This window comes from Schistocerca gregaria, chromosome 2, assembly GCF_023897955.1.
Source record: "Schistocerca gregaria isolate iqSchGreg1 chromosome 2, iqSchGreg1.2, whole genome shotgun sequence".
Taxonomy (NCBI): Eukaryota; Metazoa; Arthropoda; class Insecta; order Orthoptera; family Acrididae; genus Schistocerca; species Schistocerca gregaria.
In genome coordinates, this window is record NC_064921.1 from 893,322,074 (window position 1) to 893,349,235 (window position 27,162).

The 27,162-nt window shown below is 41.1% G+C and overlaps 3 protein-coding genes across 11 annotated transcripts in view; 1 reads left to right on the forward strand and 2 right to left on the reverse strand.

The window, feature by feature from the left end:
- LOC126335339 (protein Mpv17-like) overlaps positions 1–23,552 on the reverse strand; it is a 288,508-nt gene extending 264,956 nt beyond the window's left edge. For both annotated transcript variants that reach the window (XM_049998513.1, XM_049998512.1), the window contains exon 1: positions 23,366–23,552. The gene's annotated coding sequence lies outside the window, so the exon portion shown is untranslated. The remainder of the gene's footprint in view (positions 1–23,365) is intronic.
- LOC126335336 (uncharacterized) overlaps positions 13,149–27,162 on the forward strand; it is a 206,969-nt gene continuing 192,955 nt past the window's right edge. Inside the window, exon 1 of the mRNA XM_049998495.1 lies at positions 13,149–13,357. The gene's annotated coding sequence lies outside the window, so the exon portion shown is untranslated. The remainder of the gene's footprint in view (positions 13,358–27,162) is intronic.
- The window catches only part of LOC126335337 (protein Mpv17-like), an 81,810-nt gene continuing 78,296 nt past the window's right edge, over positions 23,649–27,162 (reverse strand). For all 8 annotated transcript variants that reach the window (XM_049998506.1, XM_049998502.1, XM_049998500.1 and 5 more), the window contains exon 4: positions 23,649–24,074. In XM_049998506.1, coding sequence (XP_049854463.1) covers positions 23,919–24,074 — 156 coding nt within the window. In that variant the 3' untranslated portion in view covers positions 23,649–23,918. The remainder of the gene's footprint in view (positions 24,075–27,162) is intronic.

A 27,162-nucleotide genomic window follows, 5' to 3' on the forward strand; every position in this document is an offset into this window, starting at 1 on the left:
TTCCACAAACATCTTTTAATTCTGGGTGACACCACTAAATCTTTCCGAATAGGTATCCAAAACCCAATATGTTGCATAGTTTCATAAATTTAAAGCCAACATTCAGAAAAAAATATTAAGGAGAAATAAAAATACTCAGCAGAAAAAATATTCAGGAGTAAAGGTGCTGATTACGATAGAAAAGTTCCACATGTCCATCTGAGATCCTTATCAATTTTTAATTTATTGTTGAGTTCAATATTAAGCAGATGTCAGCCTTAGCTATGCATGTCTCATTTCGTATCATACTATCAAACAAGCTATTTTGAAGGATTTGTGAAAGCATTACACATGTAGAATGACCTTACAATATTACGCGCCTTTATTTGTGATGATCTAAGATGAAACATGGAAACAGCCTAGCATTCTACGGGTAAATTTCGACATATTCTGAATCACTACAGGTATTGTGAGCCCACTGTTGTAAGCCCTTTTAAAACAGTATTAGCTTTCTCTAAGCTTACCGATCCTTACGAATTACGAAGCAAATCAAAGACAGCTCATTAATAGTCGCTGTTCCTCCGAAAGAAACGAGCCTCGAAAAATATCCTATGAATGCCAGTGATCCGTAGGATACTTGCTGAGTGACAAAAGACTGTGAATAATACCTTGATAGAAGTATATGTACGGGCATTCCCCATAACGTGACAATCCGCTTGTTCTTCTTCTTCTTCTTCTTCTTCGCTTCAAATATTAGGCAACATAGCCTGCTGAAAAACCCATCTGTTGTATGCCCTGTCCACTTTTCTTCTGCTTCGACATTTTTGAATTTTAGTGTTTAGTGACCTCTTCCTTCGTCCATTATTTCTCGATGATCTGTCTGTAATGTGCCATCCCTTTATTTAGGCACCTAAATATATTCACGTTCAGTTCCCTCTTTCTACTTCCACCAATTCCTCTAACTGAAATTAACTGAGTCGCCAGTTTCACTATAAAAGGGTCACACAGTGAGACAAGGATGATTTCTTAAAGAGAAAACAACATGTCCCTTTGATAGTCTCCAGGACCCAGCACCCGTTCAGAAGATGGGTGAATTACAGGGATATCAACGCAGGAAGATTGACAACAATAAATAAAATTAGACGAACAACTTTTCGGCTCACTTACTTGTATATGTATCACACACAAAGATTATAGCACATATTGAAGAACAAACAGCAGCAGGAAGTATCTGAAAACACTTAATGGAGAAAAGAGTGACTTTTAAAATGGACACGCGAAGATAAATTGATAGTGAAGGTGCTTCGTTAAACTTCGTTAATAACGTCTCCATACTTTTCCACGCTTTGAAACATAAGGTTTAACTTAGACACTCCGAGTACCTCGTGCAAATTATTTACTGAAACCGAATACGACGTGTCCTCCAGTCGTCTACCGAACGGAATTCCTTCATCTCACCAGTAAAGAAACTATAACGAGTTTCCTTCGGCACTTTACCTTCCACTGCGAATACTGCGTCCGCCCGCCTTCCGCTGCGTAGACCTGCCGACCTCTTCCTTCGTGCCGATTCTGTCACCTCTCGCCAAATAGTTCGCACTCCGCACTCACACTTGCTGCCACCAATACCTGCCGAACGCTGACTGCCAGCACCCCCCCCCCCCCCCCCTCCAACGCACCAACCTGGCTTCTGCAATCAGACGCATCTCTCGCCTTCTTACTCTTTTAATTGGCTCTCTCGCCACAATCCATAAGACCGAGCTACCATTGGTCATTCGGCGAATGTGTTGTCTCCCACTGTCGTGTTAGGTCTACCCAGATGAATTTCCGTAACAGCTGTCTCGAAAAAAAGTACAGATATCATGCGACAAAAGGAAGGCAACACCTCGGAGCTATAAACCCACATCCTTCTGGCGTTTACAAATGGCCCCCGAGTTCCCGGAGCCACAACGGTTCCAATGCTACTCCAGGTATCGCACAGGTTTCGTAGCCTGTGGACGGGTTTAGTTTGCTGCGTCCAGCGATTCCCATGCTTTTTAGCTGAGCGCGAAGTTACGCCTTCTGGCTTCGCTAAGTAGCACACTTCTTTCACCAGCCTCTAGCCGGGGAGGTCGGTGAACGCTGAATTGCAACTGCAATCCACAGCAGGTTACCCCATGAGCGTTTAACCCAAGAATGATAGACAACGAGGTAAGTAGAATGAAATTTTCACTCTACAGCGGAGTGTGCGCTGATATGAAACTTCCTGGCAGATTAAAACTGTGTGCCGGACCGAGACTCGAAATCGGGACCATTGCCTTTCGCGGGCAAGTGCTCTACCAACTGAGCTATTCAAGCACGACTCACGCCCCGTCCTCACAGCTCTACTTCTGCCAGTACCTCTGCAAACTTTACAGAAGCTCTCCTGCGAGCCTTGCAGAACTAGCACTTCTGAAAGGAAGGATATTGCGGAGACAAGGCTCGCAGGAGAGCTTCTCTAAATTTTGGAAGGTAGGAGACGAGGTACTGGCAGAAGTAGAGCTGTGAGGACGGGGCGTGAGTCGTGCTTGGGTAGCTCAGTTGGGAGAGGACTTGCCCGCGAAAGGCATAGGTCCCGAGTTCGAGTCTCGGTCCGGCACACAGTTTTAAGCTGCCAGGAAGTTTCATATCAGCGCACACTCCGCTGCGGAGTGAAAATCTCGTTCTGGAAACATTCCCCAGGCTATGGCTAAGCCATGTCTCCGCTATATCCTTTCTTTCAGGAGCGCTAGTTCTGCAGGGTTCGCAGGAGAGCTTCTGTAAAGTTTGGAAGGTAGGAGACGAGATACTGGCAGAAGAAAAGCTGTGGGGACGGGGCGTGAGTCGTGCTAGGGTAGCTCAGTTGGGAGAGGACTTGCCCGCGAAAGGCATAGGTCCCGAGTTCGAGTCTCGGTCTGGCACACAGTTTTAATCTGCCGGGATGTTTCATATCACCGCACATCCGCTGCAGAGTGAAAATCTCATTCTGGAATGAGGTAAGTATTTCGATAAAGGTCCCCCTAAATGTACTATCACAAGTCTTATGTGCAAAATTTTCATTTTCCCACCATTTTATCTTAGAAATCGAACCCACACAATAGCGTGCAAAACATTGTGATGCTTTTCAAAATGTTCAGATGTGTGTGAATTCCTAAGAGACCAAACTGCTGAGGTCATCGGTGACTAGACTTACACACTACTTAAACTAACTTACGCTAAGAACTACACTCACGTCCACACAGGCGCTAACTCCATGGGGCCCGAGGTGGCCCGAGCCCCCTCAAAAATTCGTTTGGGGCGGTGGGGCGGGGGGGCGGTGCCTCCCAATAATTTAAGAAAATTATTAGGATCAAGTAGATAAAAAGACGAGAGCTAGTAGAAATCCTTGGGTAACAGAAGAAAAATTAAATTTAATTGATGAAAGGAGAAAATACAAAAATGCAGTAAATGAGGCAGGCAAAAAGGAAAACAAACGTCAAATGTAAGGATGTAGAGGCTTATCTCACTAGGCGTAAGATAGATACTGCCAACAGGAAAATTAAAGAGACCTTTGGAGATAAGAGAACCACTTGTATGAATATCAAGAGCTCAGATGGAAACCCAGTTCTAAGCAAAGAAGGGAAAGCAGAAAGGTGGAAGGAGTATATAGAGGGGTCTATACAAGGGCGATGTACTTGAGGACAATATTATGGAATGGAGGAGAATGTAGATGAAGATAAAATGGGAGATACGATACTGCGTGAAGAGTTTGACAGAGCATTGAAAGACCTGAGTCGAAACAAGGCCCCCGGAGTAGACAACATTCCATTGGACCTACTGACGGCCTTGGGAGAGCCAGTCCTGACAAAACTCTACCATCTGGTGAGCAAGATGTATGAAACAGGCGAAATAGCATCAGACTTCAAGAAGAATATAATAATTCCAATCCCAAAGAAAGCAGGTGTTGACAGATGTGAAAACTGCCGAACTATCAGTCTAATAAGCCACAGCTGCAAAATATTAACACAAATTCTTTACAAACGAATGGAAAAACTAGTAGAAGCCGACCTCGGGGAAGATCAGTTTGGATTCCGTAGAAACGTTGGAACACGGGAGGCAATACTGACCTTACGACTTATCTTAGAAGAAAGATTAAGGAAAGGCAAACCTACGTTTCTAGCATTTGTAGACTTAGAGAAAGCTTTTGACAATGTTGACTGGAATACTCTCTTTCAAATTCTAAAGGTGGCAGGGGTAAAAAACAGGGAGCGAAAGGCTATTTACAATTTGTACAGAAACCAGATGGCAGTTATAAGAGTCGAGGGACATGAAAGAGAAGCAGTGGTTGGGAAGGGAGTAAGACAGGGTTGTAGCCTCTCCCTGATGTTATTCAATCTGTATACTGAGCAAGCAGTAAAGGAAACAAAAGACAAATTCGGAGTAGGTATTAAAATCCAGGGAGAAGAAATAAAAACTTTGACGTTCGCCGATGACATTGTAATTCTGTCAGAGACAGCAAAGGACTTGGAAGAGCAGTTGAATGGAATGGACAGTGTCTTGACAGGAGGGTATAAGATGAACATCAACAAAAGCAAAACGAGGATAATGGAATGTAGTCAAATTGAGTCTTGTGAAGCTGAGGGAATACCATTAGGAAATGAGACACTTAAAGTAGTAAAGGAGTTTTGCTATTTGGGGAGCAAAATAACTGATGATGGTCGAAGTAGAGAGGATATAAAATGTAGACTGGCAATGGCAAGGAAAGCGTTTCTGAAGAAGAGAAATTTGTTAAAATCGAGTATAGATTTAAGTGTCAGGAAGCCATTTCTGAAAGTATTTGTATGGAGTGTAGCCATGTATGGAAGTGAAACATGGACAATAAATACTTTGGACAAGAAGAGAATAAAAGCTTTCGAAATGTGGTGCTACAGAAGAATGCTGAAAATTAGATGGGTAGATAACATAACTAACGAGGAGGTATTGAATAGGATTGGGGAGAAGTTTGTGGCACAACATGACGAGAAGAAGGGATCGGTTGGTAGGACATGTTCTGAGGCATCAAGGAATCACCAATTTAGTATTGGAGGGCAGTATGGAGGGTAAAAATCGTAGAGGGAGACCAAGAGATGAATACACTAAGCAGATTCAGAAGGATGTAGGTTGCAGTAGGTACTGGGAGATGAAGAAGCTTGCACAGGATAGAGTGGCATGGAGAGCTGCATCAAACCAGTCTCCGGACTGAAGACCACAACAACAACATATTAGGCTTTGTAAAATCACCAAATTGAGTTGGAATTTTTTATTTTCCTTGCGGCGTCATTAGAAGGGCAGGAGCAGAAGCGCGTGGAACACTCTGCCACGCGTCGCCTGGATGCTTCGAGACACTTCGACGCCGTGGCTATATAAAGCCCACCCTGCTGTCGCAGTCATTCGGTGTGGATAGCTTCGTTCAGTGCATGCTACAGACGTGTTTAGCATTCGATTAGCGTCTAGTGGACTATTTTATATGACTATATATTATTCGTTTACTTTAGTCTCTTAGTGTATTGTGAATTAAGTTTGCAATGGATAAATTTTTTACCAAAAGGGCGCGCTTGGAAGTTGATGATACTGCAAGTCAACCTTCAACAATTATTGTGTCAATTGCTTCGACGTCTTCCGGCGAGAACCGTTCACAGCCGAAACCTGGACAATCCGATAAGGGAAGATCATTTCACAAGTCTTGTTGATCAAATATACATGGCTAGAATATGAAGCATCTATCGAAAAAGTTTTTTGCAAAACCCGCAAAGAGGTAGATGCTAAAAACCTAGTACAATTTTCTTCAAAAAAAAAAAAAAAATAAATAAGAAGATGCATTTACTTCCGTAGGGTTTCCTAACTGGAAAAGGCTTTGAAAAAATTCCGTCTTCATGAAAATACGTTTACGCATTAAATAAGGTGTTCTGAAACTAAATCCTATCACGAACCGAAGTGTGGCCTCCAAACTGAATGAACAGTTAGATAGTGATATGAAAAAGGGTCGTTCAGCTCTTGAGAGAATTTTACTACCGTGCAATTTCTATGCCGACAAGGACCGCCAATTAGAGGGCACGAAGATGCAAAGTCAAATTTTTTCAATTGTTGCAACACTGAAAGAAAGACATACCTGAGTTTAAAGATTGGTTAGGGTTTTCAGGGTATAAGTGGACGTCCCACGATATTCAAAACGAGATCATCGATCTACTAGGAAAATCTGTGTTGAGAAAGGCATTGGCTTCAGTCAAGAAGACTGAACAATTTTCTATTATGGTTGACGAAACAAGTGATTCTTCGATTCACGAACAAGTGTCTTTTGTATTCGTACTGTCGATGATTCCTTAATCATCAACGAAGACTTTATTGGCTATATGCGACTCCAAACACTAATCACAAACTCTGTTTAGTATTTTAAAAGAGGTTTTTGCTCGTCTTGATTTGTCAATAGATAACTGCTCACAGTTTAAACTTGGCAGTTGTAGACAGTCTCCGCCATCTTACATCTATGAAGGATATTATGGCTTTAGCCAAGGACTTAATAAACACCGTAAGGGAATCCAACAAGAGGATGTGACTTTTCAGAAGCATTTGATGTGTGAGCGCCAACAACCAACTTGGTCTACGACCCCTTTGTCCGACTCGATGGACTATGCGAGCTTCTAATATCTTGAGAATATTGAAAAACTTTGAAGAACTTCTAGAGTTTTTTGAAACACTTTCTGCAGAAGCAAAACAGAGGAAGGTTACAAATGTGCAGGCTACCTTGAGTCAATGTTACATTTCAAGACTTATTTCTTTTTACATCTTTATTGCCATGCAATGGACCCAGTAGAAGATGTCAATGATAAAATTTAATGCCCTCACCCAAGTGTTGCTGCTCTGGAAAAAATATATGAGGGCTTGATTCGTATATTGAATGGAAGGCGTGATAGTTTTGAACACATTCGAGTATTATGTTTAAAAGAAAAACCTTCACAAGTTGATGATCCTTCGCTTCCTCGGACTCGAAGTATATCAAAGAAGTATGAAAACAACGAAGCCATCTCACCGCACACTTTCCAAACCCCAAAGGAATACTACAAAGCTATTTACATTGAAGTTTGTGAAACGCTGCAATCTTGCATTACTGAGCTGTTTCCTTTAACTGGACCCACACAGGTCATTGCAGTTGAACAAGAGTGTTTGCTTTTAATAAACAGAGATGAAACAAATGTGGAAAAATCAGCTGAGTTTTTCAGAAATGACCTAGAAATTGAGAGACTGCGCTTGCACTTGAATAAGTTAGCCGATATCGATAATAAAAAAACAACTGGTCTTAAGAAACATGCGTGATGTAAGAAAGTAAATTACACAAGAGCCTGCAGTTGGAAAAATGTTACGTGAAGTAGTGAAGTGCATTAAGCTTCTCCAAGTAGTTCCAATCACGACAGCAACGGCAGAACGACCGAAGTCATCTTTCTGATCAACAATGGGACAGAAGCGATTGAACAACTTGGCCGTTCTTCATGCCCAACGAGATGTTTTGGATGAATAGGATATCCGAGCAGTCATCTACGACTTCATATTTAGTAATCCAGTCAGACGGTTGACATTTGCACCTTTCTAAAGACACTCTAGTCCTAATAATGGCATTTAGAGAAATATTAAAAATTTTTGTAAAATTAATCAAAATGCTAATACTGTGCGACGGCAATATTTTACGTTTTATTCTTTTAATGATAGTTTAGGATTTATTTAACGATAATTTCAGTCTTCTCAGGGCTGTATATTCAATTCCATCCCCCCCATGAACCATGGACCTTGCCGTTGGTGGGGAGGCTTGCGTGCCTCAACGATACAGATAGCCCTACCGAAGGTGCAACCACAACGTAGGGGTATCTGTTGAGAGGCCAGACAAACCTGTGGTTCCTGAAGAGGGGCAGCAGCCTTTTCAGTAGTTGCAGGGGCAACAGTCTTGGATGATTGACTGATCTAGCCTTGTAACAATAACCAAAACGGCCTTGCTGTGCTGGTACTGCGAACGGCTGAAAGCAAGGGGAAACTACAGACGTAATTTTTCCTGAGGGCATGCAGCTTTACTGTATGGCTAAATGATGATGGAGTCCTCTTGGGTAAAATATTCACGGGGTTAAAATAGTCCCCCATTCGGATGTCCGGGCGGGGACTATTCAAGAGGACGTTGTTATTAGGAGAAAGAAAACTGGCATTCTACGGATCGGAGCGTGGAATGTCAGATCCCTTAAACGGGCAGGTAAGTTAGAAAATTTAAAAAGGGAAATGGATAAGTTAAAGTTAGATATAGTGGGAATTAGTGAAGTTCGGTGGCAGGAGGAACAAGACCTCTAGTCAGGTGAATACAGGGTTATAAATACAAAATCAAATAGGGGTAAAGCAGGAGTAGGTTTAATAATGAATAAAAAAAGAGGAGTGCGGGTAAGCTACTACAAACAGCATAGTGAACGTATTATAGTGGCCAAGATTAACACGAAGCACATGTCTACTACAGTAGTACAAGTTTATATACCATCTAGCTCTGCAGATGACGAAGAAATTGAAGAAATGTATGATGAGATAAAAGAAAATATTCAGGTAGTGAAGGGAGACGAAAATTTAATAGTCATGGGTGACTGGAATTCGACAGTAGGAAAAGGGAGAGACGGAAATACAGTAGGTGAATATGGATTGGGGCTAAGAAATGGAAGAGGAAGCCGTCTGTTAGAATTTTGCACAGCGCATAACTGAATCATAGCTAACACTTGGTTCAAGAATCATAAAAGAAGGTTGTATACATGGAAGAATCCCGGAGATACTAAAAGGTATCAGATACATAATATAATGGTAAGACAGAGATTTAGGACATTTCCAGGGGCAGATGTGGACTCTGAAGTGAAATTGTAATAATGAGCCGGCCGCGGTGGTCTAGCGGTCCAGGCGCTCATTCCGGAACCGCGCGACTTATACGGTCGCAGGTTCGAATCCTGCCTCTAACATGGATGTGTGTGATGTCCTTAGGTTAGTTAGGTTTAAGTAGTTCTAAGTTCTAGTGGACTGATGACCACAGATGTTAAGTCCCATAGTGCTCAGAGCCATTTGAACCATTTTTGTGGACTGTGACCGCAATCTATTGGTTATGAACTGTAGATTAAAACTGAAGAACTTGCAAAAAGGTGGGAATTTAAGGAGATGGGACCTGGATAAACTGACTAAACCAGAGGACGAGGGGTAGGAGAAATCCTTGGGTAACAGACGAAATATTGAATTTAATTGATGAAAGGAGAAAATATAAAAATGCAGTAAATGAAGCAGGCAAAAAGGAATACAAACGTCTCAAAAATGAGATCGACAGGAAGTGCAAAATGGCTAAGCAGGCATGGCTAGAGGACAAATGTAAGGATGTAGAGGCTTATCTCACTAGGCGTAAGATAGATACTGCCAACAGGAAAATTAAAGAGACCTTTGGAGATAAGAGAACCACTTGTATGAATATCAAGAGCTCAGATGGAAACCCAGTTCTAAGCAAAGAAGGGAAAGCAGAAAGGTGGAAGGAGTATATAGAGGGTCTATACAAGGGCGATGTACTTGAGGACAATATTATGGAAATTGAAGAGGATGTAGATGAAGACGAAATGGGAGATACTATACTGCGTGTAGTGTTTGACAGAGCACTGAAAGACCGGAGTCGATACAAGGCCCCCGGAGTAGACAGCATTCCATTGGAACTACTGACGGCCTTGGGAGAGCCAGTCCTGATAAAACTCTACCATTTGGTGAGCAAGACGTATGAGACAGGCGAAATACCCTCAGACTTCAAGAAGAATATAATAATTCCAATCCAGAAGAAAGCAGGTGTTGACAGATGTGAAAATTAGCGAATTATCAGTTTAGTAAGTCACAGCTGCAAAATACTAACACGAATTATTTACAGACGAATGGAAAAACTGATAGAAGCCGACCTCGGGGAAGATCAGTTTGGATTCAGTAGAAATGTTGGAACACGGGAGGCAATTCTGACCTTACGACTTATCTTAGAAGAAAGATTTAGGAAAGGCAAACCTACGTTTCTAGCATTTGTAGACTTAGAAAAAGCGTTTGACAATGTTGACTCGGACACTCTCTTTCTAAGTCTAAAGGTGGCAGGGGTAAAATACAGGGAGCGAAAGGCTATTTTCAATTTGCACAGAAACCAGATTGCAGTTGTAAGAGTCGAGGGGCATGAAAGGGAAGCAGTGGTTGGGAAGGGAGTGAGACAGAGTTTTAGCCTCTCCCTGATGTTATTCAATCTGTATATTGAGCAAGCAGTAAAGGCAACAAAAGACAAATTCGGAGTAGGTATTAAAATCCATGGAGAAAAAATAAAAACTTTGAGGTTCGCCGATGACATTGTAACTCTGCCAGAGACGGCAAAGGACTTGGAAGAGCAGTTGCATGGAATGGACAGTGTCTTGAAAGGAGGATATAAGATGAACATCAACAAAAGCAAAACAAGGATAATGGAATGTAGTCGAATTAAGTCGGGTGATTCTGAGGGAATTAGATTAGGAAATGAGACACTTAAAGTAGTAAAGGAGTTTTGCTATTTGGGGAGCAAAATAACTAATGATGGTCGAAGTAGAGAGGATGTAAAATGTAGACCGGCAATGGGAAGGAAAGCGTTTCTGAAGAAGAGAAATTTGTTAACATCGAGTATAGATTTAAGTGTCAGGAAGTCGTTTCTGAAAGTATTTGTATGGAGTGTAGCCATGTATGGAAGTGAAACATGGACAATAAATAGTTTGGACAAGAAGAGAATAGAAGGTTTCGAAACGTGGTGCTACAGAAGAATGCTGAAGATTAGATGGGTAGATAACATAACTAACGAGGAGGTATTGAATAGGATTGGGGAGAAGTTTGTGGCACAACTTGACTAGAAGAAGGGGTCGGCTGGTAGGACATGTCCTGAGGCATCTAGGGATCACCAGTTTAGCATTGGAGGGCAGCGTGGAGGGTAAAAATCGTAGAGGGAGACCAAGAGATGAATACACTAAGCAGATTCAGAAGGATGTAGGCTGCAGTAGGTACTGGGAGATGAAGGAGCTTGCGCAGGATAGATTAGCATGGAGAGCTTCATCAAACCAGTCTCAGGACTGAAGACCACAACAACAACATATTCAATTCTCTGTAATAGTTATAAGCATGATTATTACTGTAAATTAAATTAGCTTTTTACGAAAATATTGTGCGTGTTTATGTTTTGTTTCTTTTATCAATGAAAAAAAAAAAAAAAACAAAATCGTGTCAGGCTTGTCGAGTTTCCCAGAGTTTCGAGTTACGAGAGTCCAGTTTTCGGGGTTCTAATGTTGATCATAAGACTCTAAAATGCTCAGAAAACTTTGAAATTCACTATTTTTCATCTAAAATTTAGAAAATTTCCCGGGGTAAGACCCCAGTATGCCCCCCCCCCCCCAATTTCTTTTATAAGTGGGCGCCGCTGCACACCCATGCCCGGAGGAGGACTTGAACCTCCTGCGGGAGAAGCCGCGCAATCCGTGACATGGCGCCTGAAACCGCGTGCCCACTCCTCACTGCTATGATGCTTTTAAGCACTCTTTCTTGGATTACTTTAGAGCGCCTTTACTAACTGAAACAACTCTTCCGCGTGTATCTGGTGTGAACCTCCATAAAAGACTAAATCTGCTTGCTGTAAAGCTACTCGAAAAAAGGTTTCTGCTTTTGGAAGAAGTTTTCTATGTGAGCTATTCCAAAATATCTTCGAGCAGTTAGCTAACAGATCAGATTGCCCTCTACTTCTCGCCTTCTCCTCTGAGGTCAAATAAGATTCTATGGGGAGGAGAGTTCAACGTCGACGATATTTTGACGTCAGATGGAAGAAAATATAGGACAGTCTTCTGCAGACAAGGTCGCTTTTTTTTTTTTTTAATTTTACCTCACAATGACCGGTTTCGACAGAATCGTCCTGCATCGTCGGATCTTCGGAAAATTCTTATTAACGTGCGTACATGCCACCACTACAATGAGAACGGTTTCATGGTATGTATGCAGGTTAACAAGAATTTTCCGAAGATCCGTTGACGACAGCCAGGTTCTGTTGAAACTGGTCATTGTGAAACAAAATAAAATATCTAGCGATCCTGACTGCAGAAGATTGTCCTATTCACTAATGACAGATCGTTACTTACGAACATGTGCAAGCAATGTGGAAGAAAAGAACTGCATGGTCAAGTTAAGACACATCTTGCACGTAGGTGGCAGAAATATCATAAGAAATCTCGATCAGTTGATCATGGATAACTTAAAAATAAAAACAGATACTCTAGACATCATAATTCATTTGCCTACATGAAGACTTCTGAATAATGCAAACCTTCACACTTTAGTATTTTGACAGAAATATTAGCTAGTAAATATATTCATGCGGAAATATTATCAGAAAATTCTCCTCGTATAGCTGCATGGAGTACAATATACAAATATAGCAAGAGCTGGCGTTGCCTACAGGAGGAGAGCTATTGAAACTAAGTATCTGAGAACACCCACAATTCGCATTTATTATTTTCTGCTTTCCGGTTTCGCTCTTCAAATGAACAAGAGCATCGTCAGAATAAACAGTTTAGAGTTGGTTAACAACACTAATTATATTTAATCTTTGGTGCTGTAAATGTCAGCTCTTACTACTGTACTTAAAACCTAAGTTTAAGAGTACTATAGTACACGGAATTAAATATTTAGTGTCGTCAACCAATTTTAAACTGTGTTTTCTGATGATGCTCTTGTTAATTTGAAAAGCGAAATTGGTAAATAAAAAATACTAAGTGCGACTTGTGGCTGTTTCCAAAAACTAAGTATAAATATGTTAAGCCAGAATCAAAGTCTTCAAATTTTTAGGTCTGCGACCATGCAACCCAATTAGATATTTCCTACAGTGTTACATTCACTCTCTTTTAGGATAGTAATTTTTCAGACACATTTTTACATTAGCACGATAAAATACAGTCTCCTGAAATGTAATTGCATGTGTACACAATTGCTGCAGTTTTAGCTTCTTTAATTGTGTTACTCGTCTTAGCTCATGAATTTGCAAGGATAAAAAATTGTAATAACTGGATTCATTTTCTCTCCATTTATACTCCCTTAGGTTGACATTTTCGTTTGTCAATGTCAGCCAACGGTGGTACATCGTTGGTATTAATTAAACAACCCGTAAGCCTAATATCTCTGAGTTAAACACATGAATGTTTTGTTGGATTTTATATTAGTGCATTATGATAAGTATTTGGCAACCAGTCGATACCTAAATGTGGGTGATAAGGGATTAAACAGTAAGGTAACCTGGCTGCAATTGCTATTCCTGTGTAACTCAACATTGCAAGGATATATTCCGAGATTGGAGGTACGTTTGCTTTCAGACTGGCTACAATATCACACGTGCAGATAGTGCGATTGTTTCATATTAGTTATATATTTTCCTGATAGCTTGTGCATAAGCTAATGTTAATTATTGTCAGAACTTATGAGACAGGCTCTGAAATGATGTGTAGGCAACAAAAATGTTGCTTGTATGCCGCTAGTACTGTGTATTTAACGACTCGCCATGTCAACACATCATAAATTCACAGTCATCTTTTATTGTAACACAAGATAGCTGTGTTTAAAGATAGGTGTTAATTGTTTAACAACAGCTTGGGAACAGGCGGTACTGAAAAATCTCATGCTTTCCCGGAGGTCTAAAATACTAAGTTAGATGGGCGCAGCTACTCTATAGGTACTGTTCTGCGACTTATGTATTAAAAAAGTGTACAACTGCTTTTGCGTAAATAAGTTAGAAATGGGAAGTACTCAATGATTTTCCATTGATACAGTGCCTACTAGCGTAAATTAAATAATCGAATATATGTGTTCACTGGACTGCTATAACGTTAATGTGGCAAGATAGTTACCAGAAATTATGAAAAAGAGGGTCGGATATTTGTTCAGAAACAGCCATTGTGTTTGCAGCAGCGTTAAATGTGTCGTGCTAACATAAATTCCTGCTACAAGCATTTTGTTTTGTATATTCATAGTTTCCTCAAACACCATACAAATTCTGAGACTATTGCTAAACAATGAGGTCTGATCATTCCATGAACGCTAGAACATAATTACAAGCGAAACTGCAAGTCATCCACGCCGATAGCAGTTCATATACCAGTTATGACTATTATGGGTTCAGAATGAAAATGGCGAGTAGAGGACAGGGAAAGGAGCAAGTAATCCCAATAAACATACGCCGACTTCCCGGTTGCGTCTTCCTTCATTTCTTGCACCACAAGCCAATAGACTGTTCGGATGACGTTCCTTATGATGAAAGGATGCGTAAATGGTATACACATGATTGCACACCGGAACACTTTCTGTTTGGGTATACGTACAAAGAACCGTCGACAAGTCCATGGTCGTGGTTCGCCAATACCATAGCCTCCCAGAAAGCTTCCGTGTATCCAGTCCTGTTGATAGCGTCAATGAACTCTGGGAACGCATTATGAGTTGGCGAAACACGACACTAGAAATTGCGTGGATTGTTTTGGGGAGAACTGTGTCAAACTTGGCTTAAAGAGCATCGATTGTGGGTTCCCATTACAGTTGTAGCAAATGACGGAAAAGAACAAATATAAGGAAAAACACATGATTTGATAATTCTAAACTGACAATGCAGTAGGAGACGAACTGAAGCCCGCCTTCATATTAACGACGGTCATGTGTAACGCTTGCCGTAATATGTTTGCCCTCAATCGCATATTTGCACTTTGGATCCTCGGGGACTCTTGTTATAAGTAGTTAATGTACTCAGTTGTAATACATCGTATCGGGGAACCCATTTGTTTTCGAACCAATTTTTATTACATTATTTGCGTGTCTGGTAATTTCCAAGAACGCTTGCAAGCGATATTACCGAACGCACAACTGTCGCGAAGCAAGATATCTATTATGTTTGCAGCAATGACACACAATCTGCGGCAAAGAATCTCGCTTCGAGCGACAGCAGTGACACACAAGTGGTAAAGAATATTTATTTTCAGTGGCCTCGTAGAGATCACCGAAGCAGCTACAGTGTCTGGTAGTCTCACGTAGCGTGATCTGATTCCTAGTTTGACTACCGTTGAAAACTGTTCAGACTTGTATTGGGAGGACCATCTGCTGCCGAAACAAGACACTAGAAATCGTGTGGATTGTTTTGGGGAGAACTCTGTCAAATGGCTCTGAGCAATATGGGACTTAACATCTGAGGTCATCAGTCCCCTAGAACTTAGAACTACTTAAACCTAACTAACCTAAGGACATCACACACATCCATGCCCCAGGCAGGATTCGAACTTGCGACTGTAGCAGTCGCGCGGTTCCGGACTGGAGCGCCTAGAACCGCTCGGCCACCGCAGCCGGCAGAACTGTGTCAAACTTGGCTCAAAGAGTAGTGATTGTGGGTTTTCATTACAGTTGTATTGTAGGAAATGAATTAATATAAGGAAAAACACATGGTTTGATAATTCTAAACTGAGAATGCAGCAGATCATCATATTGGTTTCCTTCTGGATTAAAGATTACATACTGGAAAGCACAGCATCAGAAATTGGACTGTTTTTGACGTTGCCAAAGCTATAAGGAAAATCCACATCGTTCGGTTGTTGTAGTAGTTCAGGTCGCTGTAAACAAAACCGGTATCTTTCTCCGCGACAGTCGCGTGTTCGATATATATCTCTTGTAAACGTTCTTGGAAATTACTGCTTACTTTAGTGTCTTTCCTCACCCCCTGTCGTTTGTACCTGTAATAGTCAAACGTTCTGTGTAAAGAAAAGTTCTTTTTGAGACGAATGCAACATACCTCCAAATGAAATGTTCGTTACGATTTCATAAATTCGACTGGCATAGCTTTGCTCACGATTAGAAAGTCTGCATATCACCTCCTAAATATTTGCTAGTACCCTTTCGCAGTAGTACTATTTCGTGAGAGGAATGGGAAGAAGGCTAGTGAGAGGCCCCAAATTTGTTTTTAATTTTTATTTAATTAGGACAATACGCGAAACACAGCTTTGCGCCAGTGTCGGAAACGTAGGTAGGCGTTATCACAGTAATATCACTTACTTATTCTCAAACTTTTTGACAATGTACAGATATGAATTAGCAAAGCACAATGATAACTTTACCTCAAAAATAAACGCTCCCAGTGTGTTCTCTCAGTCACATGATAAAGCATGTGCTTCTATCTCTTATCGTTTCTCAGTCAGTCACGCCATTTTACTTTCGCCTCTCTCTATTATTTGAGTTCTATCATGTTCCTCGCTCTCTACCTCTTATATCCCGTCTCTCACGTCAGCTGCAGCCAGTGCCGTCATTTTAAATTTGACTGTAATCTACATCTTTGCTGATCTACTTTTCATTAATAGGCCTATTAACAATAAACCGTATTTGATAGTTACTACTTTTTTCCACTATTTATGTTATAATATTATTTCTGTATGTTCATCCCATTTTAGTAGTAAGCCTTTTTACAAGATACGTGTCGTCATCAACACAGTGTAATATGCCAGGTTAGATGTAAGAGTGGCCTGGTGGCCCTAGTCTTGCCACGAAAAATAAGAGTAAACGTAACAAAGAGGTATTGTGATGATAAAAACAATATGAGAAACCTAATATCAAAGTGGGACACACGACGCCTTGATCGAAAATTAGTTACAAGTTGATTCTAGTACAATTTTCCATGACCTATTTGATTCTGAATGTAGTTTGGGTCAAAAACGACTAGCCAGAATTTGTTATTGCGTCTGAAATGTGAAGTTTGTATCATAATCAGGCACTTGTTATATTACGTTTTTCAATTGCTGACATAAACTTTACAGCTAATCAGGAAGCTTCAATATCATAATATTCAATATGGCTACGAATGTGCTGATGATACAGCTGTTGAACCTGTGTCCTACGCCATTTTCTTTAATTTTACTCATTTTTATTAACAAAAGGGAGTTTACATGGAACATATCATAAGCGAAACTCCACGTGTTAAAGGTAGAAAACGTGAGAGAGCCAAACTAAAAAAAAATTTTCCGAACTAAGCATGAACCAAACCATGTTACAAAAGCTGACATGCTGATGATTAAAAAACAATTTACTGTACAATGCCAATTTTATATTGTTGAAGGAATTATTTGTGTTAATTGTAATCACACTGTCAACAGTTAAAATGTCTAACTTCATACTTAATTAAAAATGTATAATCTAGAAAAATTCCCCCCTCTCAATTTCCTCCTCCCCATACAGCTCCTCCTCACCCCATCTAAGTCCATCTGCTCCTCCCTGTCTCTCTGTCTATCTCCCCCCACTCTCTCTGTCCATCTCCTGCTCTTCCCTTTCTCCGTTCATTCCCTTTTCCCCCCTGTCTGCGCATCACCTCCTCGCCACATGTACTCTGTCCACCTCTTCACCTCCGTCTCTCTGTCCAGTTTCACGACTTTGCTTCTCTGTCCTTCTCCTCCTCTCTCTGTCCATATTCTCCTCTTCCCATTTTGTCCATTTCCCCCTCCCTCTCTCTCTTTCTACCCACCTCCTCCCCCACTATCTGTGTCCATCTTCTTCTTCACTCTACTCACTCCACGCTATTACCCCCCACCCCAATTGGAGGTTGCTGGTTCTTAACCTCACAGCATTTCTTTGGAGTTAGTAAGTAGTAGTGTGCCAATTTTGGCTTAAATCGATTCAGTGGCTCAGGTAGAGCTTTTTATTCGTGGCTTTGACTGTTTACGCACATGTCACATATTTCATACATATCTGCACACATAGTTCACCTGTACGTCTGGCGAATTTTGGCTTGAAGTTCTGTTCTGACGCAGCTCAATATTTATGACATCACATCTCATGGACTATGTGTTGTACATGATACAATTTTGTAGGGACATTCAGCAGCATATGTGGATACTATCTGCGAAATTTGTTGAATAGAGTTAGTACCAAAGAAATAAATTCAGACGTCATCCATGATGCGGCAGTATTTCACACGTCTCAGTTGTTTACGATCTCACATAAACTGAACTACATGTCGTACAATGATATAATTTTGCAAGTATATGCTATATACGAAAACTGTCTGCAAAATGTGTCGCGAATACAGTTATTAGCAAAGAAGTAATAATTGAAACGTAATGCCTGATGCTGAAGTTTTACTGCGTGAGCAGAGAGAATGTAGTAAGCGATAAACTTTTTTCTTTCATCATTTTATGAGGGTTGTATGGAAGAAAGTTTCGTAAAAGTTTGAAATCATGTGTTAAGTGCTCTCATTCTCAAATACTGGATGAATAAGGTCTGGGTAGTAGCGTGTCATGGGCTTCACTTCTTTTTTCACCTCCACCCCTTTGATAGGTAGGTGATTTTTATCCCCACAGGAATTCTCTGCAGACAGTAGATAAAACGTGTACCAAGTTTGGTTCAAATCGTACCAGTGGTTTTAGAAGGAGATGTGAAACAGTCGTACATACATAGATCATCATTATCTTCGCCATCGGCCAATTCAGTCACTTAGTGAAGCGTGACTGAGTTGGAGTGCAACATAGGATCCCTGAATTTTCTTCCATTTCTGACGATCTTGAGATTACCATTGCCAATTCAAGTCGCCTGTTTTAAGTCTCTGTCCCATCTGCTGGCGGTCCTCCTCTTGGTCTTCTGTGCTAAATTGATTTACAATCTAGTACTTGTTCGGCTGTCTGCAATCTTTTATTCGAACGTCATGGCGAGACCACTGCCATTTTAAGGAACTCTCTCTTTCCATTATATCATTGACCTTTGTCATATGTCTGGTATCAATTGCTTTTTTCTGTTTTTCCTTGTGTAGCCCTACATTGATCTTTCCACTTGTCTTTGGGTTACTATTAGTTTTCCAACAACGAACTCACTTAATGGCCATATCTCACAGCCATAAGTTATTACTGGCAATATACACTGGTCAAAGAATATTATGTTCTGTTCATTTGACATCTTAGACTTCAAAACTGAAGAGCATCTTCCCAAGATACATAGATACGTTTTTATAATATGTATGGATTACAGAAACGTGTTTGTGGAAATATTGTAAGCTTATGTACAACACGCAGATGGTTAGGAGAGTGCGAAAACGCAGAATGTAAAGGCTAATGTAGCCTGTTGTACAGAACCCATCATGTACAAGCTTGGGCATTTTGCTTACTTATCAGCTTCTCACATGTATATGTATGTGTCATTGTCTCAATCTTGCAGAGGTCTTTAGTAATAATAATTATCTTACCTTTTCAACAGTCTTCACTTGTGGTATTAAGAAAAATGACATTCAGAAAGCTCTAGAATGTGTCGGAGGTTCCAGTATAGGCAGTTTAGTTAAACAGTAAGTATTTGAAAATGGACTGAAAACAGTATCAACATCAATAAAACATTTATTTACAATGGTTACCGGCTTTGGTCAGAATGTGACCATCTTCAGACCATTTACACCATGATCGTAGGAGGTGGCGGTGAACGATGCATGCATTACGACTCTACGAAGGTGAAATGCAGTTTTTGATTGATATTCTGAAGCACTGTTGTGATGAGAGAGCTTCTGTCGGGCCTAAGGATGTCCGCTCAACACGTAAGTTCTTAGACAGAAAACTCAAGCTCCAATAAGGCAAAGATTTGGCCTGAAGGTCATTATGGTCTGCACATGTCCCTGCGACATTTTCAAAGGATGCTATTCAGTGTTTCGTTGAAATGTTCTAGCGAAACTGGGAAGTCCCAAAACGGGATAGCTGGACGGAGACTGGATACAAATAGTCTTAGCATCTTGTGCCAGCCCGTTCTGTGGGAATTGTATGCCGCTGAGACTTACCACAGGTTTTGTCCCTCGCACTAATTCCCAGAGACTCACTGTAAGAGTTTGGACCATTCGTCTCAGCACATCCTTACTGTAAAGAAACCACCCATGTACCATCTAGGTCCTGTAATATACTATTGCTTACAAATATTATTTTCTCATAATGAGGTGTTTTATTGCCAAATTTTTGTGCTTTTTCTTACAGTATGAGATATTGTGTCCCATCTACTCCATTGTGAAGAATGTGGCACTCACAAAGAATGATTATTTCTCGCTGTAATGTTCTTTCACAAAATCATGCAGATTGAAGGTGTAAACATGCCCGAGAATCTGTTTAGCTGGTGATAATGGCGTCCAAATTCCTTTCACACTAGAGTTTATACTGCTGTGCCATTCTCTGCCATGATCACTGAAAAAGTCGAACTGTTTGGGAAGTGCCCTTGAAATTTCTGTGACATCCTCTGTAACATTTACATGGCAGAGCAATATACACTATATGATCAAAAGTATCAGGACACTCCTAAGTAATGCGGAATTGAACACTAGATGCCACGAGAAGCGTAACCGTCAGAATAAAAGAAGACAGGGAGTATTGTGTTGCCAGTAGAGAAACCGTAGCAGCAGAATGAATCTATTAGGACAACTCACGACTTCAAACATGGAAACAAATCCATCAGGGATATTTCAACCCATGTAAAGCTGCCTGTGTCGACTGTTGGCGATGCCACTGTCAAGTGAAAACGAGAAGCCAAGACTAGGCAGAATGATGTACTGAAGGAAAGAGACTGTTGAGTATTGTGGAGGATAGTTGTAAAAATTGCATGTAATCAGCGGAAGGAATCACTCGCGAGTTCCAAAGTGCTAGCAGCAGTCCAGCTATCGCGATGACTGTGCGTAGGGAATTGAAAATAATGGGGTACAAAGGGCGAACAGCTTCTCATAAGCCAACGCTAATCAGCTCTTGAGATGGTCTAAAGAATGGCATCTCTGAACAGTGGATGACTGGAAACGAGTGAATTGGAGGAAAGAATCCTATACCCTGTGGTAAACCATGGGCTGGGGGATTTTATCTGCCATCAAGTGTACTGCCAACAGTGAAGTACGGAAGAGGTGAAACTTCCTGACAGATTAAAACTGTGTGCTGGACCGAGACTCGAACTCGGGATCTTTGCCTTTCGTGGGCAAGTGCTCTAACTTGGCCGCGAAGTCAAAGATCACGAGTTCGAGTCTCGGTCCGGCACACAGTTTTAATCTGTCAGGAAGTTTCATATCAGCGTACACTCCACTGCAGAGTGAAAATCTCATTCTACAGAAGAGGTGATTTTACGGCATGGGTGTGTTTTTCGTGGTTAGGATGTGATCCAGTACAGGAACAGTTCAGAGACGATGATTGATTGTGTCAGCCTTACAGTGCACCCTGGCATAAGGCAGCAATATTTGGCAAAGGTTGGTAAACAATAACACTCTTGAAATGGACTCGTCTGCAAAGAATCCCGACCTAAGCCCAATGGAGCACCCTTGGGACAAGCTACAATGTCGACTTTGCTCCAGGTCGCGTCGAACATCACTTCTCTATTTACAACTCTTGAGGAGGAATGGGCTGCCATTCCTCCACAGACATTCCAACACCTCACTGAAGCGTCCCTAGCAGTTCAAAAAACTATGAAACAACTACTAGCAGAGGACTGAGCTCTAGGTGTAATCACGCACAGATGTCTGTACCTCGAGAATCACATTGAAGAAGTTTCCTATAATCATATTATGTGCATTTGTATGACACAACGCCTCTTACTTTAAAGCAGTTCATCATGGTTTACGTACGTTTTCTCCTTCAAACATTTCAACAAATACTTCATACAATATTGGAAGGAAAGAGATCCACCTTAGTCACAATCATGCTTTTTAATCAAGCTCTGACAGCCCATGTTATAAGATTTACGATCGCTGTTTGCAAACAGGAATCCTCACTGGTCCCATTAAACATAAAAAGAATATTTTTAAATCATAATTATGATAAAAGTAAAAGATTTGTAAAAAATTACTAACGAGTCCTATTATCATCTGCAGTGATTTGAGGCTCGGAAATTTATACTGTAATGCTCAGTGAGCGAAGCAGTGACGACGATCAATCAATAATTAAACAAAAATATACAGTGAAGGCAACGCCTAATGTAGAGGACTGAAACTTTTGAAACTGTTGGCAAGGTCTAGGTTCCAATGGCGTGTCCGCGCAAGGAAAGTACCTTTTAAGGAACAGCGTTATGTGACCCGAATATTTTACTTTCGGAAAATGTACCATCGTCTGAAATATTCGCTCGGATGACTAAACAATAAGTAAATAGTTGCATGAACCCTGTGAATTTTTACGCGTGGACGGAAAACTTTAAAATGCGTCCGGTAGCAGTATGACCTTGGAGTTGCAAGCTCTTATTCATTCGTTTATCCAAGAAGACAGACGACTTACAGTTGAAGAAATTGAAGAAAAATTTCGAGCTAATATTTGCACAGCTCATTCAATCATTCAAAACAGACTGAACTACCATAGGACTTGGGCAAGCTACGTTCCAGAGAGCGTACCGTACATTTGAAAGAACTGATATTTCGCATTCGTACTGAGCTCAAAAATCGTTTCCGTAGCGAAGGTGACGCATTTTTTGGACATGGTTTTTAACATGCGATGAAATTTGGGTACATCACTTTGAGGCGTAGTCCACGCATCAAAGCATGTAATGGACAGACCCCGAATCGTCAGTCCATAAGAAATTCAAACCATAGCCATTGGATGGTAAGGTCATGTTAACCATCCTTATGAGTGTCCATGCTCAGATTTTCTGAAACTTTTTGGAGGAGAAACGCATTGTCAACAGCTTATACCACTCAGGCATCACTGGGAAAAAAGTCAGTCCCGCTCTGAAAAGGACACGCCCAAAATGACAGAGGAAAGGAGCGCCGCATCTGCAACACAACGCTCGACCTAATAAACGGCACAACTGATGCTGGAAACTCAGACGCGAGTCGCGAGCGCCTGTTATCCTCCTAAAGGTCCTGACCTTTCCCTTCGGAATTTATCTGTTTGTTCCGGTGATAGAAGCTTTGCGAGCCTTCAAGTTCGCCGGCAACGAAGAGGCGAAAAAAAGTACAAAACTGGCCTCTAGATAAAGGTGAAGAATTCTCCGCTGAGGGAATAAGAAGATTTGTTAGAAGCTGGGACAGGTGCGAAGAAGATGCTATAGAGTACGTGGAAAAATAGACAAAAAATTGTATAGATTTAGTAAATTCTTTTGCTGTAGGCTATTTGTGTGATTACTGAATGGCGCTTGTAAAAACTACGTTCTGAATTGTAAACTGCGCTGATAACCTCGACGCTGAGCACCCCTAACCCACAAACACTCGCGCGCGCGCCCACACACACACACACACACACACACACACACACACACACACACACACACATTGTAAATTATCCAAGCTTCAAGTCTCTGCACACTTACGATACAGCAGTAATTTTTGTAGAAACGCTTATCTCAGTCGAACTTATATCATCATGAAACTAACCTGTGTGTGTTACAGAAGCCTTAGGAACTGCTACGTTCAGCTGCCGAGGACGAGAACGCACGGCTTAATATACGTCATCCGAGATTGTCTACGTTTCGAAGAAGTAAAGGATATATCTGACGATATTTTGAGAAGGGGTTATCTTTGATGCCTATTCACACTGTCCATGAACTAGCATTTGTTGGAACAACCGTCAGGGACTAATGTCATCTCTTGAAGACGAATCTTAAACCAGTACAACTGAGCCACTCATAACGTGAAATCTCGTGAGCTATTCAATGGAAAAAGATAATATCGTGTTTTTATTTGACTGACAAAACAAATCTGAAGTGGGTAAAAAATCTTGGTTCCATGATTTTAGCGTATTGCACAAGGAATACTGTATTTAGTATCAGCACCTTCCTGTAATTTGTAGTTTTGTACTCTGAAATGTTATCTGCGGCTGTTGAAGGTCACAGAAACAATGCAGATAAGTTCACTGATAAAGTTCGTTTCACAGCGAACACTTGAGCATCTCGAGGGGTACGGCTACCGTGCCATATCCCAGCAGTAGTTACTCGACGTGGGCGGGTTCCTGTTTCTTCTGAACTGGCTGATGAGCCTTCCAAGACATGTACGTGTTCCAGCCGACGGCTACTACCTGGACCAGGGGAACCTGATAGTGGACTGGCACGACGGAGAAGTTTAGAGTCTGCACCAAGGGCCAGATCTAGAAAATGAAAATAAATCAATAAGAACTTACGTTGAAATCAAGAAAAGTTATATAAATATTTAATTCACAAGTGTGTATAGAGTATTAATAAACTGTAGTAGGTAACACAACATGGAAATCTAAATTTCACAGGTAACTTTCTGTATCCTAAGAGAATTTAATTCCAAAGCAAAGTAGAGCTACGCTTTAAATGTATGCGAGACACAATTACAAACGCTTTTTAAACGCAGCATGTGAAACCAGATGCTTTTGAAGTAGTAGTTAAGATATGGTTATCTTTTTTGTGTTAACGAATGCGACTGGGTGGTTTCCCAAAATCTCTTCAGGTGAATGTCTTTATAAAGGGCACAGTTAGGTTTCTTGCCCAATATTGCCCAATTGAATTAGTGACTTGTTATAAGTTAGTTACGTGTTCCATAGATCATATTCAGGATAAACTTATGAGGTGGAATGTGTCAATTGAACAAACATGGAACACATATTTAAAAAAAATTATAATAATAAATTTACAGTCTCAGAAGCCAAGATCGTTTGATGTGAAACAGTTTATTTTAAGACCAGTTTCGAAATCATCCTCGGATTCTCAGATCTCCCAGAAATACAAAAAAATGGTTCAAATAGCTCTGAGCACTATGGGACTCAACTGCTGTGGTCATCAGTCCCCTAGAACTTAGAACTACTTAAACCTAACTAACCTAAAGACATCACACACATCCATGCCCGAGGCAGGATTCGAACCTGCGACCGTAGCAGTCGCACGGTTCCGGACTGCGCGCCTAGAACCGCGAGACCACCGCGGCCGGCCCCAGACATACAGCTACGCTTCAGTCTCGTTGGCACACTGAGAACAAAAAAATTGCTAAATAAAATATCCGTAGCCTCAACACGGTGTACAGGAGCAAAAACGGGTAAATCAGTAAAGATGATGCGTCGACGACAACTCAAGTTGCCATCTGAGGGTGACAGCTAATTAGTTTCGAAGCTGATCATAAATTCTCTAGTTCACATCGAGCGATCTTGGGTTCTAGTACTATAAATTACAACATTAGATCGTCCCAACAACAGGCGTAAATTATATACAATAATAAAAAAGATAAAAAATACTCGTATGTATTCATTCTGGCCCTTTACAGATTTTTCCATATATAAATGAATAAATATTTCTATCCGAGAATTACTCTATCGTACAGAAGGATGTATTACGGAGAAATATCTGTAATATATATCTGAAAGCACTTCTTCTACGTGTCAGATATTTTATTTCCATCAGCAGCGTGTCATGGAGTTTCATGCCTACATACTTCACTCCTTTCCGTGCTAAAGTTATATTCATAAAAAAAATTACTGCTGATCATTTTTCCTTATATCTGTTACACTCAAGTGGACTGTTGCTAACAAATTTCGTAAGTGAGTAAAGGCATTATTATGCTGTGGTTAAGAGATGCCCTCCGACATGTACCTTAGTACATTTGTACACGTATCTGAAGAAGTAGATGCCTCCCTCTTTCTCTTAAGGTTCGAGCTGTACAAACAAACGAGTTACCAACTCTCGCAGTCGAGTACTATACCTGGCCTACAGACTGGCAAAAAAACACACAGACTGAAGCGCGGCGACGTATAATCGCTCATTCACTGGGTCGTTAATTGCCTAATCCGAGATTTACAAGAAATCGACTTCATTTGGCGTAGTCGACTACCGTATATGATCTGATTCGTTCACTAACCCAAAGTTAATTCCGCGTTCATTATTCTTGTGTAGTTCGGACTTTAAGTAATCAGTCTCGTTTAATTTGATATCTACATCAATATTTGACAATGTGGCATGATGTGATCCCACTGACCACATAACACGTTTATAGTCCTTCAGAATCCTCTGCGGTACCACTTAGCTCACGATATTTGGTAATGTCGTGCGCACGAATGGACTAGAATCTCTTCCTTGCGGCACTGCTCCAAATGCCTTTACACTGCAGTTTCATTCTAACCATTCGTAAGCGAGGTCTGGAAGAGCAGCATTGGTATCCAGTAATTCCTGAATCGATGGTTAGCGAAGCTTCCCACGGGTCTCTTCTCAGCATCATGTTCCTATCCTATTTCTGACGCGAATTTTTTTTCAAGATCTGGATGTCCGCCATTACTGATACCCCGCAGCAGTGTTTTCAAACCAAATCGCTGAAGCGTAGCCTTCATTTGATTGGCAGTATGGGCGAGATTCGTCGAATTCCCCAGTCATGGAATCACGATCAATGCGCAGCGGTGTGAATACAGTTCGCAGCAACTGCGATGTGCCATTAGTCAAAACGCCCAGGAAAGCTGTTGGATAGAATCATCCTGTTGCATGATAACGCCTGTCCCCACACTGCCAACTGCATGAAGGCTATGCTTCAGCGATTTGGTTTGGCAACACTGCAGCATCCTCCGTACTTTCCCTATCTTTCACCGTGTTATTTTCACGTCTTCGGCGACCTGAAAAAAGACATACGTGGACGTCGGTTTCAGTCGCACGAGCCAAGTGCAAGAGTGGGTGCGGTTGTGAATCCGTCAGCGGCCGATAGCATTCTGCCGACAGCATGGACCATCTCGTGTCCCAGTGGGATAAATGTCTTAACACGTGTGGCGATTACATTTTAAGGGAACCATTGCATGGTTGCGTTTGGTGGATGTTCGGTTTTCATTTTACTGCCCCTCATACGAGGACTAGCAGAACTCTGGCACCCATGTAACATGCCGCAACAACAGTAAGATCTTAATCTACTGGAAATAGAGATAAGTGTCACTCCTTGTCAATGGCAGTTTCAAACCCGAGAGGAATTGTTGTTTTCAGCGAGTACGGGTTCGTTCCAACCAGTTTCCGAGCAAGCGCTGCGAAGTGAACCGTATGCAGTGGACATCTGCAGTCAGTTACCTTTCAAAAGGCTATTTCCCACAGATAAGAACAAACTGCATGCCTTTAATGGACCCAGCAGCACAAAAACTGGACAGTAGCTGATTGGAGGCGTATAGTGTGGTCCGACCAGTCGTAATGTCTCTTTTTAAATGATGCTGGGCGTTAGTGCAACAACGGTCCAATGGAGCCTTTAATCCT